This window comes from Neomonachus schauinslandi, chromosome 2, assembly GCF_002201575.2.
Source record: "Neomonachus schauinslandi chromosome 2, ASM220157v2, whole genome shotgun sequence".
Lineage (NCBI taxonomy): Eukaryota > Metazoa > Chordata > Mammalia > Carnivora > Phocidae > Neomonachus > Neomonachus schauinslandi.
In genome coordinates this window covers 104,983,000-104,997,183 of record NC_058404.1, presented here as the reverse complement: position 1 = coordinate 104,997,183, position 14,184 = coordinate 104,983,000, and the positions used below count along the sequence as shown (strand labels likewise).

The window sequence follows — 14,184 nt, the reverse complement described above, 5'->3', positions numbered from 1 at the left end:
TGTTTATCATCTAGGTAAATAAATTTTTCAGGCAGTTAAGGACATATGTCTACAACTCAGGAGAGATGATATATTTGGTAACCAGACACATATATGGGAATTGAATGCCATAGACGTGGACTGCATCCTCAGGAAAACTGGAGACAAAGGAAAAAACTTGGGATTTGCTGAGTAAGAGAGATGAGCTAAGGATAGAGAGAAAGAGCAACTTTGGGAAAGTATGAGGAGTAGCTAAAAGGTATGAGAAAAAAGGAGAGAAGAGTATCAGAGGGAAACCAGGAAAATGGGGAGCTTCAAGAAGACAAGTTGCCACAGATTGAGCAGAATAAGGATAAAAAATGTGGATTTTTTTTTTTAAGGATTAAAAATTTGATTTAGCAGTTAGTAAGTCATTAGTGAAAGAGGAAAAGCAGTGTTAGAAGAACATTAGGAATGAAGCAAGCTTGAGGTAGGACTGAAGTATTTAGAAGTAAAGGGCCATGATGTTTGTAACTTAAAGTGGTTCAGAAAAAAATGTTAATGGGTGAATCTGGGTAAAGGGTTTACAGGTATTCTTTGTACTAGTTTTAATCTTTCAGTTTTTCTGGGCTTTTTAAAATTAGTTCCAAATAAAATATCTTAGAAAATTATAGTACAATAAAAAGTTAATAAAAGAGAAGTAAAGAAATGTCTGTTCAAAGAAGCAGTACTTAGAGGAGAAAGAAGCAACCAAGGGCTTAGTTTTGCATTTATGTTACAGAGGGTAAGGAACTAATGATGTGAACAGGGCAAGAGAAAGGTGCTAAGAACTAGATCAGAATAGTAATTGATGGAGTAAGATCTCTGAAGGTAGAAGGAAAATGAAACAAAGAAGGTAAAGAGGCCAGTTAAAGTTTTGTGATTTTTCCAAAGCATTCAAATTTTATTAAAAACGATTTTTTATTGTAAATCAGATCATTGATTAGATTACTGCTCTTGAATGTTTAAGCTTTGTAATTGTAATTTTACTGTTATATTTTGAAGTCTCCCTATGCAACAAGAGTGAAGATTACATTGTCTAGACGAGCAGTTTGGTTTTATTGCTACCTAAGCCTATTTTAAACATAGGTCATCTTTTCAGATGAAATATATGTTTTGATTTCTTGACTGTTGGGCTTTTAAAAAAAAATAAAGTATCAAAATTAGCATTATTAATTAAAGCTTCTTGCCTGATGTTAAGGTGTCTTCTGTGCCGAGTGTAAAAATCAGACTATTTTAGATTTGCAAAGAACCTGGAGCCAAAAGTCCCAGTAAAGATACATAGATGTCTATGTCAGCAGAAGAGAAAAATAACACATCTATTTTTAAGTTAGTTGGAATTCTGAAGTCAAACCACTTGGTTGAATGTCTGCCATAGTGATATTAAAATTTCAAATATGTTTATAAGACCTCTGCTGCCTCCTGCTGTCTGTTATGTGGATACGTTAATAATAGTGAAGAGTTTTTTAAGAATTAAGTGTTTCTTTGATGTTTGTGAATAATAAACCTGAAATTAATGGATAAGTTAAGTAAACATTCTGAAGTTAAAATCAAGATGAGTGGAGAATTATAATGTAACTTCAACTTAACAAATTTTTCAGGCTGAAAATTATTGAAGTTCTTTTTGACATTACTTTTTTTTCATTTCCCCCCCCCCCCCATCAGAAAGTAGCTGTTGAAGAGAGAGGCTGTTTTTGAGCCTCAGCAGTGGGTCAGGCTTACAAGCAACTAACACTCTCTGGGATAAATTATACTGCCTTTTATTTTTAAGATTTGTATAAGTGTGGCACTTGATAGACCAAAATAGGTCAGGGGGAAAGGTAAGAAGAATTTGTCTCAGTTTATACTTATCTAGTCCTGGTTCTGTGAGTCGGGAACATGGTGGACAGGGTGGGGATGATTTAAAAGAAGAAAAACAGTTACGTTTTCCATGTGATTGTTTATTCATTCTCTAGACTTTCACTGAATGTCTTTTATGTGCTAGATATTGTGCAAGGGGAAACAATAACAAAAAGGGGATATACTGTCCAATAGAAAGAGCTTACTGCAATCTAGTGGATGTAGGAGTGTGAAATCTTAAGCAAATAAATGCCAGACTTATAGTTCCCCTCATTCTACTATCTTAGGCTTTTATTGGAAGGTAACATTCACTGTGTGAGCAATATTGCATATAGGGTATTAAATTCTCATATGTGTTATACAACTGTTTCTTGGAAATTCAAGATTTAACTTGCAGAGGCTGATGATAATCGAATATAGATTTTTCACAGGATAATATTTAGATGTTTAGATCAACTATAGATTCCAGTTGAATTTTGACTGACAGAGTAGTTTTTAAAAATGTACCCAGAAGATCAACTTAGGGATAAAAGCCATCAAAGATAAAGTTCTTTGTTATTGTTTAAAAAATAAAGTTCCTGCTTTAATAACTTTGATTTTGTTTTCTTTGCAATCTTCAATTCATAGACTTGGAGTACAGTCAGAAGCATGAGAATGAAAGGAAATGTAAATGAACATGATGAAAATGCCATCTAAAAATAAGGGAGGATACTGAAAACTTACTAGAATTTTACAGAAGTATAGGGAATTAATTGAATATTCAAGCTAAAGCCATATATTTTGATATCTTCTGGGGGCCTAGTTTCGTCAGGAGGAGATTCTGTATGACGATCTAGGATTTTAGTGGCGTATGAGAAAGAGAGCTTGCAGGTAGTGGAAAGAGCACTGGCTTTGGAGTTAGCCCTGGGCTGGTTTAAATGCTGTCACTTACCCAGTTATATAGCATCACTTGGGTCACCCAACCTCCTTGGGTAAAAAAGGGAAATTGTTTCACAGAACAGCTGTGACTGAGATTTTTTAAAGACTATTTTCAATCAACTGAAGCAGTGCTTTGACCTCAGGATATCTTTATACTATTAAAAAATACTGAGGACCTCAAAGAGCTTTTGTTTTGATGGGCTATATATGTTAATAATTACTGTATTAGTCTTTAAAATGGGAAATTTTTTCATTTAAAGAATGATTTACTTTACTTAGGCATGATTTTGTAACATCAGTATATCCTTATTTGGAAAATATTGGTTTGCTAAATTATGCAAGTCTTCCAAATGTTGATACATTTCTTTATATTGTTTTTTTAAAAAACCACCTTTGTTAATATTACCACAAATATTAGCAGAAAGCCTTTATAATTCTTGGGAAGCTAAAAACTCATGGTGGTGGATACAAGTTTTCCAAAATTCTTATTTTCATCTCAAAATTTGAATTTTATCAGTGGCAATAAATAACTCTGGTTGTTTTCCTTGAAATGACAGGTTCACTTCTTTAATTTTCAAGAAAATTTCTGCCAGATACCCAAGTCTGAATAACCAGAATCTATTATCTTTCAAGTAAAAAACAATGTTCAACTTTAAAAATTAAATGAAATAATTATTATGAACCTCTTACAACTTGAGTCAGCAATCAGAAAATGGTAGCTACCTACAGGGCGCCTGGGTGGCTCAGTTGTTAAGCAACTGCCTTCGGCTCGGGTCATGGTCCCAGGGTCCTGGGATCGAGTCCCATATCAGGCTCTCTGCTCCGCAGGAAGCCTGCTTCTCCCTCTCGCACTCCCCCTGCTTGTGTTCCCTCTCTCGCTGTGTCTCTCTCTGTCAAATAAATAAATAAAATCTTTAAAAAAAAAAAAATGGTAGCTACAGAGTGATCATATTAACATTTTACATGTTAATCATAATACCTTTCCACATGTTTTAATTCAGTTGACGTTCCTAATGTTCCTGTGAGGAAGGTAAAATAGGTGTCATTATCTCATATAAATGAAGAAACTGAGATTATAAGGGATTGAGAGGTTTGCTTAAAGCTACTAGCAAATAAGTAGTGAATCCAGACTTCAATCCAAGCCATCTGTCTTCAAGTGCAGGATTTCCCCGCCATTTTGTCAGCAAAGACTATATGTTATATGACAGGGAAAACACATAGCTCCCCACAGTTGAACAGCAATAGTGTTATTTGGGCATTGCTAACGTTTTCAGGTGATGATAGAAACAGCCATTTATTTTGTATAAAGTATTCAGAAAAGACATATTATTTGAGCTGAATCTTGAAGAATTAATTTTGTTTGTTAGTTGTAAGAGAATTACCTATTTGTAGGAAACGTAAATTATGGAGAAGTATACACGCAGTAAATTATAAAAGATCATTTAAATAATTTTGTTTTTCTCTCTCCTAGCCTCAGGATTTAGAAAAGAACTCAAGAATTTGGAAGTAGGCTATAAATCTCATGAGTTCCACCCAGAGTCACATCTACAAATAAAAAATTCTTTGATGAAAAGGTAATCAAAGATATTTAGAAATACTAAAATCTTTCGTATTAAATGCATGTATTATAGGAACTCTTTATCAGGCTAAAAATCCATGATGTTATGATGCCTGTATTATTGGGGATCATTAAAAGGATATAGGCCTATGGATAGAGGGCCTACAGAGTACCAGGTACAATACATGATGGTTATAATCCTCAGCATTCTGATGAGGTGGGTGGTATTTAGTAAGAGAAAATTAGGGGCTTTTATTAAGTAATTTGCTCAAAGCAGTGGAGCTGAAATTTGAATGCAGCTCTTATCTACCTAGCAAAGCCTCTACTCTTTTCATCATTTCGCTCTAATTGAATTCCATGCAATTCATGTGAGAAAAGTAATTTTCATGACAAAAATAATTTGCAATGTGGTATCATTTATCTTCATCTCAGAAGTTAATTATTACCTAAAAAAAGGTAATCTTGATTAAATTATTTTTAATTCGTATACCATCCTTATAGCATTGTATGTCAAAGTTGTCTCTATTGGTATAAGCTTTGTAATGTTGGTCAAGAAGTGTTTTAGGGTATTGAAGTATTTGCTTATAAAATTTTTTTGAAGTCTATGCTACATTTTATTACAAATAAATGTAATTTCAGTGTTTGTAAGTTGAAATGAATTTTTTTTAATTATGCTTCTGATTATAAGCGATCTAATTTTGGTAATGACAGGTGTTTCTGGCATTCATGTATTTTGGCATACACTTTGGAGTCAGAGAGTATAAAATGGTAATGGTTACAAATATCTTCCCATTTCTGTTATGTTATAAAAATAACATCAGGTATATATTGAGAAGTTAAACTACAGGACAAATGTTCGTTTTTCCTCCAATTTTGCCTTTTAGCTTTGTCCTTGTTTCTTTTCTCTGTTGCAGGTCACAGATACGTGAAACAAATGGAAAGTTATTCCCTTCATCAGGTCCACAGATACTCAAGGACAATGCAGCAAGAGAGCATATCCACCAGTCAGGTGAACAGAAACTTGAAACCCCAAGTGAATGCAAATTTTCTGAGTGGCTTAATTCAGAAAATTCTGAGAGAACAGGTTTACTTTTTCACGATGATAATTCTGCTCCTGGAAAGAGAATGAACAGTAATGAAGTAGTCTCATCATCTTCACTGTGGTCTTCACACATGAGACCTGTTGGGATAAAGCCAGAAACTTCTCCCCTCATCCAGCAGCAAACTATGATGGAACAATGTTGCTCTGAGAACTCTCTGTCCAGGGAACATATAATTGAGTCAACCTGTAGGTCTGATGGTTGTCAGATGCCAAAACTTGTTAGCCATAATCCACCACCTCCTTTGCCACCAAAGAAATATGCTATAACCAGTGTGCCACAGTCAGAGAAAAATGATCCCGCACCTAATGTAAAACTTACAGAGATGTTTAAAGCTAATTCTTCTAGTCTTCCAAAGCACAGTTTATATTTGGATTCAGAACCAAGTTCAGAAGTAGGTATGTATATGAATGATCAAAGACTTAAGGAAACATTTCAAATAAAAGAGCATGATGGCAACACACCAAACTACCTGTCAAGCTTTTCAACTAAAGATTTTCAGGCAGACTTGGGTACAGTTGTTGATGCATTTTGCCAACCAGAAATAGACTCTAGTTCTACCTGTCCAAATGAGACCATTTCATTAACTACCTATTTTTCAGTTGATAGCTGCATGACTGATACATACAGACTGAAATACCATCAGAGACCCAAGCTCTGTGTTCCAGAAAGCGGTGGTTTTTGTAATGATCATGCAATATCTCAGAGTGAAAGAGGGCTAGCACCTGTGTTACACAACAGTCTTGGTTCAAACTGCCCTTCTGAGCAGAGATATAAATCTAGTATACACTGTAATAGGTAAGTGATGAAACTGGTAAGCTTATACTTCTCAGAGGCCATGAAAATATAATAGGAATTGACTGACCAAACCTGGTGATACATGAAACTAAAACCGTGGCATTTTTAAAGTCATTAATCACTTTAATTTTCTATATATATTTTTTATTTTGTGATCAATTTATTGGATATTTTAGAAATTCCCTTTGAATAGTCTTGGCGTGCCTGCAAAACAGAAAATCAGGGGGTATGCAAAAAGTCACTGCTGCAGTTGAATAAAAATGTAATTTGCTCCTTTATATGTGGCTAGTAGAGACTCGTAAGTATTAAACTAACCAGTACTCACATTTGTAGATTGGTAAACTATGCTAATTGAAAAATACCAGGTGATACATAGTTTGTGTAGTCAAAGCAGTATTTGCTTTATGAAGAAGCACTTTCTTTCTAATGGGTAACCAACCAAAAGAGGGCTTCACCCATTTGTTTTTGACTTCTGTGATAGTCTACTACATATGATCCCTTTAAGTGTCTTAAAAAATACCAACCCATGAAATTGATAGCATTTGCGGGGGGAGCCTTAATGATAAAGCAGTTTTTAAATTAAATTCTTAAGGTCAGAACAGAAGAAACTTAATTTTACTCCTAGAATTTTAATCTTCATAATGCCTCGATAACATAAATTAGGACTTTGTTTTATCATAAACTTACTTCAGCCATGTAAGCTAAAAATAAGTGAAATTCTTAACGTTAGTATATTTGTTACATTTTTTTCTAATTTTATATGAAATGTGAAAGGTTTTATTTTGGTTTGGTTTATTTTGGGCTGCTAATAACCAGTGTTAGGAATTTAACTTAGGGCCCACTGGGGATGTCACTGTGACTGCCTAAATTTTCCCTGCTATCATCTTAACCTCTCTTTATAGGTCAACCCATTTTAATGATTTTCAGATTCTTGAATTCGAGTATTTCTGGGTTCCAGATTCAATTTCTACCTTCATTTAGAGGGTTTAATTTTAATGAAATGTATTAATTTGAGCATCCCTCCCATTTTTCTAAACAGTCATTTTACCCTACTTTCACGGAGAGGGCTTTTTTTTTTTTTAAATAAAGGAATTTTCTATTATCAGTATGACCTTATAAATGAAATTAAGTTACATTAATTGCTTTATTTCATTAGTTGTCATTTTATTTTGTACTAAGTTGGTAAATGTATTGTGGCTAAGTATTGTATTGTCCATGTAAGAAAATTGAAAATTACAGAATTAAAAATTTTCTTACATTAATAAACTTCATACATATAACTTAATTCTATAATCTGATTAGTAAATTTTAATGTTTTGACCAGCTCCATAAATTGTTAAAATATTCTAAAATATAAATGATTAAAATGAGTATTCCTAGATAAATATAAAATAATTGCTTATAAAAACCTAATCTCACCCAGTTAAGAAATCTTGGTCAATTATTGTCTTCCACCTAGAGAAGTTTTTACTAGCCTTTTCTAACTGTAACAGTAGGGTGATTATTACTTTATATTCTCTTAATTTAGAAATACTTGAATATGAACTATATTAAACTTTTATCTTTTAAGAAAGCTTATTTTTAAATAACTTTTAGTATGGAGGGCTTGTAAATAGTGTAAAGTTTCTAAAATTGTATTTGACATAACATTGTATTTAATTATTGCTTTTATAACATTGTAAAATACTAGAAAATGGGTTTCAAGTATTTTTAATAACTTTGAAAAACTTTGTCTAGTTTTTTTTTTAAGATTTCTATTTGGTCAAGGTGTCTAGTTAAAAATGTATTATTTGAAACATATAAACTAATTTCTGTTATTTAACAGCAGTCTCATAGATTTGTATTTTCAACTCACAGTTGAGTTGCAGCATCAAATAGAAATATCTAATTTTGGCTCTTTTTAAAGTACTGTCCAGTTGAAACCACCTGAATCATGTAATAGTACTAACTAGGAACTGTTTTTGTTGATTCAACACTCCAAATACAGATTTGAATACATAATTACTAACTATTCACATGTAAAATTTTTATTTCTAGAGTACCTAATTTTTATACATGTTTTCTTCTCATTATAAAATTATGGTAACTTCTGAAATAATGCAACCAATAATTATTGTAATGTTCAAAATACTTATCTTCAGACTGTTGATTTTTCTGTGAAATCAGTTTCTAACGGTTCAAATTTTTTTTTTTAAGATAAACTGATTTTTGGGGCGCCTCAGTGGCTCAGTCATTAAGCGTCTGCCTTCGGCTCAGGTCATGATCCCAGGGTCCTGGAATCGAGCCCCACATTGGGCTCCCTGCTTAGCGGGAAGCCTGCTTCTCCCTCTCCCACTCCCCATTTGTGTTCCCTCTCTCGTTGTCTCTGTCAAATAAAAAGATAAACTGATTTTTATGTTAACATGGTTGGACTTTTCTGTGCATTCATGAATTGTGGCTTCCTCTCCTCACATGTTGATTATGTATTTTATGAGAAATTAAGTTACCTTAAAGTTCAAGGGTACTTGGAGTATCACTAATCATACAATGTTATCACTAGAGGCTCCTACAAGTTTAACTGCAGTGAGGTCTAACGCAGGGCTCCAAAGGAGTTGGCAAACTTTCTAGAGAGAGCCAGATAGTAAATAATTTGATCTTGGTGGACCATAGGGTCTTTGTAACAAACAACTACTCAATTCTGCCACTGTAGTGAAAGAAGCCGTAAATGGTATGTAAATGAATGGCATGTTTGTGTTTCAATAAAACTTTATTGACACTGAAACTTGATTTTATGTAATTTTCATCTGTTATGAAATAGTCACTTGATTTTTTTCAACCATTTTAAAATGTAAAAATCATCCTTAGCTCACAGGCCTGATCAAAAGAGGTAGTAGGTCAGATTTGGCCCATTGGCCATAGTTTGATGATCCTTATCCTCGAACGTAATTTACATTAAGTAACCTTAACGACCTGAAATAAATTATCCTGTAGTCTCTGAATGTATCCCCATGACATTTAGGGACTAGATACACAGAGAGGTTTCTGTCCTAAATTTTCAGGTTCATAGACTCCTAAATCCTAAAGACTTTGTCACAGTTACTGGTCAGCCAGTTCATTTCACAAATGGTTATTAAAATAATCATTTCATTTATATGAAATTAAGTCTTTGAAATTTACAAAGGAATTTATCAGATTAAAATCACATTGATGTTATTCTTTGTTTTCGTCATAGCAAGTTTGCCAACTTTTCTTGGTGTCCCAGTCATCCTTCAGCCTTACCCAGTTAGCCTTTACCCATTTAGCCTTCAAGTGTGGATGCTGTAAGCACTCACTATACTTGAGATGGCACAGTAGGTATAATTTCTTATTCATCAGCTGTAGAAAAGATTCACCCTCATACTGGAACCATTTCTGTATACCATTTACAGTCATGTCATAACACCAAGACCTTGCTACCTTCCCTCTACTAGAAATTTTCAGAATATTCAATAGTTGTGGTAGTGGGCTGATTTTAGCCTCAGAAACATAAAATTATAAATCTTTGTGTGTAACACAACATTAAACTACATGAGAACTGTTAATCCTTTCAAAACCCTGCTACCTACCAAGTAATTTGTTTAAACAAATGCAAAATCCGAATCAGACCAAATTTAGCTACACAATAAACATTGATTGGACAAAATTATTAGCAAGCAGCAGAAAAACAGTTCATACTGTTTGATATACTCAATGAAATTCCAGTTTTGTGTTTCTTTAGATGCATCAACCTTTGCATAAAAGGTTCTCTCCAAGTAGATGCAACAGTACCCTGGATGCGTAACTGTTACCTTGTAGCGGGCAATAGGCAACTAAAATCTTCCAAAATCAGTCCTGGATTTCATTCTAACACCATTAAGAGAGAGGGTGTAGAGTTTACCAGATCTACACTCTATTTCTAAGGGAGGTGAATATCCTCAGAATATTTAGGCAATTCACATGTATCAAATGTCACCAATTTTTTTTTTTATTTTAAAGATTTTATTTATTTATTTGACAGAGAGAGACACAGCGAGAGAGGGAACACAAGCAGGGGGAGTGGGAGAGAGAGAAGCAGGCTCCCCGCAGAGCAGGGAGCCCGATGTGGGACTCGATCCCAGGACCCTGGGATCATGACCTGAGCCGAAGGCAGTCGCTCAACCGACTGAGCCACCCAGGCGCCCCAAATGTCACCAATTTCAACAAGAGCCCCTATCTACTTTTTTTTTTTTTTTTAAGATTTTATTTATTTATTTGACAGAGACACAGCGAGAGAGGGAACACAGAGGGAGAAGGAGGCTTCCCGCCAAGCAGGGAGCCTGATGCAGGGCTCAATCCCAGGACCCTGGGATCATGACCTGAGCTGAAGGCAGACGCTTAACGACTGAGCCACCCAGGCGCCCCAACAAGAGCCCACTTCTAACATCTGTTACATAAAGGAGTATCTGTTATATAATAGGACTAGCTTCTGAAGGGCTTTTAGTAGCTGCTTTGGGAGTGTGACCTTTGATTAAACACCAGCTGATCACTCCTAGAATGTAAATTCTTATTAACATTTAGATATAAAAGAATGTAAGCTCCATGAAGGCAAGGATTTTTTGTCTTTTTTGCTCACTACTGTACCTGGCCGAGTAAGTGATCAAATATTTGCTGAAATGACTTTGCTGAAGTATTTAAGGTACAGACATTATAAAAACAAAAATATATTTTAGCTACAAGCATTCTTAATACAATCACAATTATAAAAAATAGGTTTCAAACACAGTCCTATTTTAGGGAAGTTCAGGAACTTAAAAGGAAGCAAGGGGAAGCATCCAGGTAAGAGGACATGCACACTAGATTTCCAAAGTTGGATATTATATACTTCCTCTGAGATTGTATCAATCTGGCGACCATAACAGAGGCCCACTTAATCTAAAAATTAAACTGGTACTTAACAGCCAATACATTTTGGGCCTGCACTTTCTGTACAGCTCTTAACTCCTTTTTCTTCCTTTGCTTTTGAGTAATTTATTTTTAAATACTTCACCTTAATATGTCACCACATTTTTGCATCATACTAAACCCTGGCTAATCCTTAAAATGTTAAAGGGAAGACATTACCATATTTGTTAATGAATACATTAAACCTTTACGTATAAATGCTTTAATATTCAGCCCCTATAAAGCCATCAGATGTCTGAAAAGTTTTTAAACATGAATCAAAGAGTAGTTTTAAGAATTTAGCTACGAATGGGTGAGATTACCCATTTAATATAGTCCCCAAAAGGAAGAGCAAGAGTATGTAAAATGAAAGAAAGTCCCTCAGAGTTTAAAATTCTGTTGCACAATCCTGTCTTCTTTGTTCAAGAAGTTTGTAGTCATTTTCAGAATCCACTCCAGGAGCCAACTTCTTAATCTAGACATCAGGCAAACAGTTCTGTAAAAACCAAATATTCGTCAACAATGTCTCCTTCCAGTTTTAATACTTTACCCCAATATCTGAAAATCTAGATTGTCTCAGTCACTTTCCTATTCCTAAATGATTTACATATTGTTAAGAAAGAAAAAAGGGCCTGGAGTATTCCTCCTATGGCTTCCATTTTCTACCCAGAGCTGAAACTGTCATTTTTTTAAAAAAGATTTTATTTATTTATTTCAGAGAAAGAGAGTGGGAGCGGGGGGGCAGGGAGAGGGAGGGGGAAAGAACTCTGCACTGAGTGTGGAGCCCAACGCGGGGCTCCATCTCACGACCCTGAGCCGAAACCAAGAGTCGGACGCTCAACCAACTGTGCCACCCAGGCACCCCTGAAAACTGTCATTTAAAAAAAAAAAAATCACTATATTTGAGGTATCAGTCTCTACCAAAAAAGGAGGGGAAGTAGAGGAGAGTGAAAACTACAAATAGTTTGGCAGAGTATTTTATAGAAATATCCATCTCTTCCATTCACCCACTCAACCCTCTGCCTTTTTTTTTTTTTTTTTAAGATTTTATTTATTTATTTGACAGAGAGAGAGAGTACAAACAGGCAGAGAGGCAGGCAGAGGGAAAGGGAGAAGCAGGCTCTCCGCTGAGCAGGGAGCCCGATGCGGGGCTCGATCCTTGACCTGAGCCGAAGGCAGACGCTTAACGACTGAGCCACCCAGGCGCCCCTCAACCCTCTGCCTTCTATCTGTCACATTATCCAAGAAATCAGCGACAATGGGGCCTTAGATACAATGAGCTCATGCCCAAATCTTTGCCAAAATTTTGGGGGTGAGGAAAGAAGACATAATTGCCTATCATGGATTGCAAACTCATAAACATGATTGAGAAAAGTTAATTTATGATAAGTCAAGAACTCCAAAGTCCAAGAGAGCTCCCTGATGTCCAAATGAGCTGCACTGCTTTTCTTCCACAGGCCCTCCCTTCAGCTCACTGCTTCTCTCCAGAACTTTTCCCTTATCATCTCGGTCCTATGTCCCTCTTCTTGTTCTGCTCCCCTGCCCCTTCTCTACCTTTCCTTTCCTTATCCCCTTCCAAAACTGTCTTTTCAGAGTGGCAATGAAAATGGAGAGCAAGGATTTTGCAAGTGGAACCTACAGAATTTTGTTATTTAAAAACAGTTGGTGTTTTGGGATGTGTGGGTGTATGTAAAAGGGGAAAATCAAAGAGTCCCAGACTTCTGGGAGGGGTACTGAATGAATAAGTTAACATTTACTGAAATGGGGACACTGAAAAATAAGTACATTTTGGTAAGAAGTTCCTAACAGTTCAGGCTTGGACCTGTTTGAGATACCTATCTGGCCTACTCGAGGTCAAACTGTAGTTATAGTAACAACACCTTTAGTTAAGGGCTTACTGCTGCCAGGCAAAAATGCGAATCGCTTTTAGATAAATTACTATCTCATTTAATCCTCACTACACCCCTATGACCTGGTTACTACTGGTCCCAAATGGTAAATGGAAAAATAAAGCTCAGAAAAGCTAAATAACTTCTTTAATTCCTTTGTAGTAGTGCAGGAACTCAAACCCAGCTGGTTTCATTCCAAAACATAAGAAAAAAATTATGAAGCCAAGTTTCTTCCACACCTCTTTGAAGACCCTCGCTGAGGTGCAAGGAAGAACACTTTTCATTCCAGCCTCATCCCGACCCCAACACCACCCGCCCCTTGACCCCGCCATTAACCAGCTATATTATTACCATGGGCATACCATACTCTCTGGAATTCAGTTACCCTGCCTCCCCCCAAATTGTAGTGGTAAGCTCCCTACTGGTTCAGCTCTGCGTTCAGAGTACTCACCATGGTAAAAGATACACGAAGATAAACAACACTACATCGAAGAGGATGAAGAGCCAGAGATCCAACCAGTAGGAATGCTTTGGAAACCGGTCGGCCCGGGATTGAGACCGCACTTCGTGGTTCTGCTGCTGCCTCCCTGCTTCACCGAAGCCTAGCCGCTCTCGGGGACCGTCCCGACCATCTTCCGCAGCTGCGCCCTCCTCCATCTCGCACCAGTTGCCCCACCACAGTCGGAGCAGCCAGCAAACCCTCACGTCCTGTACTTCCGCGTTCACCTGGCCCTAAACTGGCCCCAGTCTGCCCGCGTACGCATGCGCGCTCACCATACCCGGAAACGGGCCCGGTGCCCTCTTCTTCCAGCGCGCAGGCGCCGCCGGGAGGTCCGCTGTCTCCGTGACAGCCGGCAGGCAGCGCGGCCACTACCCGGAAGCGGAGTAAGCTGGTTAGACGGGTTTTGCTAGAAGGAAAAGTCTCTGGCCGCGCCGGAAGTCACCATCAAGTCCCGTTCCTGTCAGGTGATGGATTCCACCCAGGAACTGCCCACGGTCCCCTTTCCTTATCCCTGTTCTTTGGGGTCTTAATGCCAAGGGTTTAGGGCCCCCTCTGATAGGTTTTGTATTGTGTACATAGCACGTTACACTTTAATCCTCAAACAGCGATAATGAGATGGACGTCATAATTATGAGCATGAGTTTCTAAGGGGGCCAGAGAGCAAAT

At 36.6% G+C, this 14,184-nt stretch overlaps 2 protein-coding genes across 6 annotated transcripts in view; one reads left to right on the top strand and one right to left on the bottom strand.

Moving 5' to 3' along the window:
- USP53 (ubiquitin specific peptidase 53) overlaps positions 1 to 7,964 on the top strand; it is a 50,848-nt gene extending 42,884 nt beyond the window's left edge. For 3 of the 5 annotated variants that reach the window (XM_044912886.1, XM_044912887.1, XM_044912885.1), the window contains 2 exons: positions 4,232 to 4,328; positions 5,227 to 7,964. In XM_044912886.1, coding sequence (XP_044768821.1) covers positions 4,232 to 4,328; positions 5,227 to 6,214 — 1,085 coding nt within the window. In that variant the 3' untranslated portion in view covers positions 6,215 to 7,964. Of the gene's footprint in view, positions 1 to 4,225; positions 4,329 to 5,226 lie in introns of all 5 variants that reach the window. The other 2 variants (XM_021684459.1, XM_044912888.1) reach the window with 2 other exon arrangements.
- Positions 7,965 to 10,538: 2,574 nt separating this feature from the next.
- Positions 10,539 to 13,781, bottom strand: C2H4orf3 (chromosome 2 C4orf3 homolog). The gene is made up of 2 exons (XM_021684458.2): positions 13,468 to 13,781; positions 10,539 to 11,623 (listed from the first exon to the last, which is right to left on the bottom strand). Coding segments are annotated over exons 1-2 (207 nt in total). The 5' UTR covers positions 13,674 to 13,781; the 3' UTR covers positions 10,539 to 11,622.
- Positions 13,782 to 14,184: the final 403 nt, after the last annotated feature.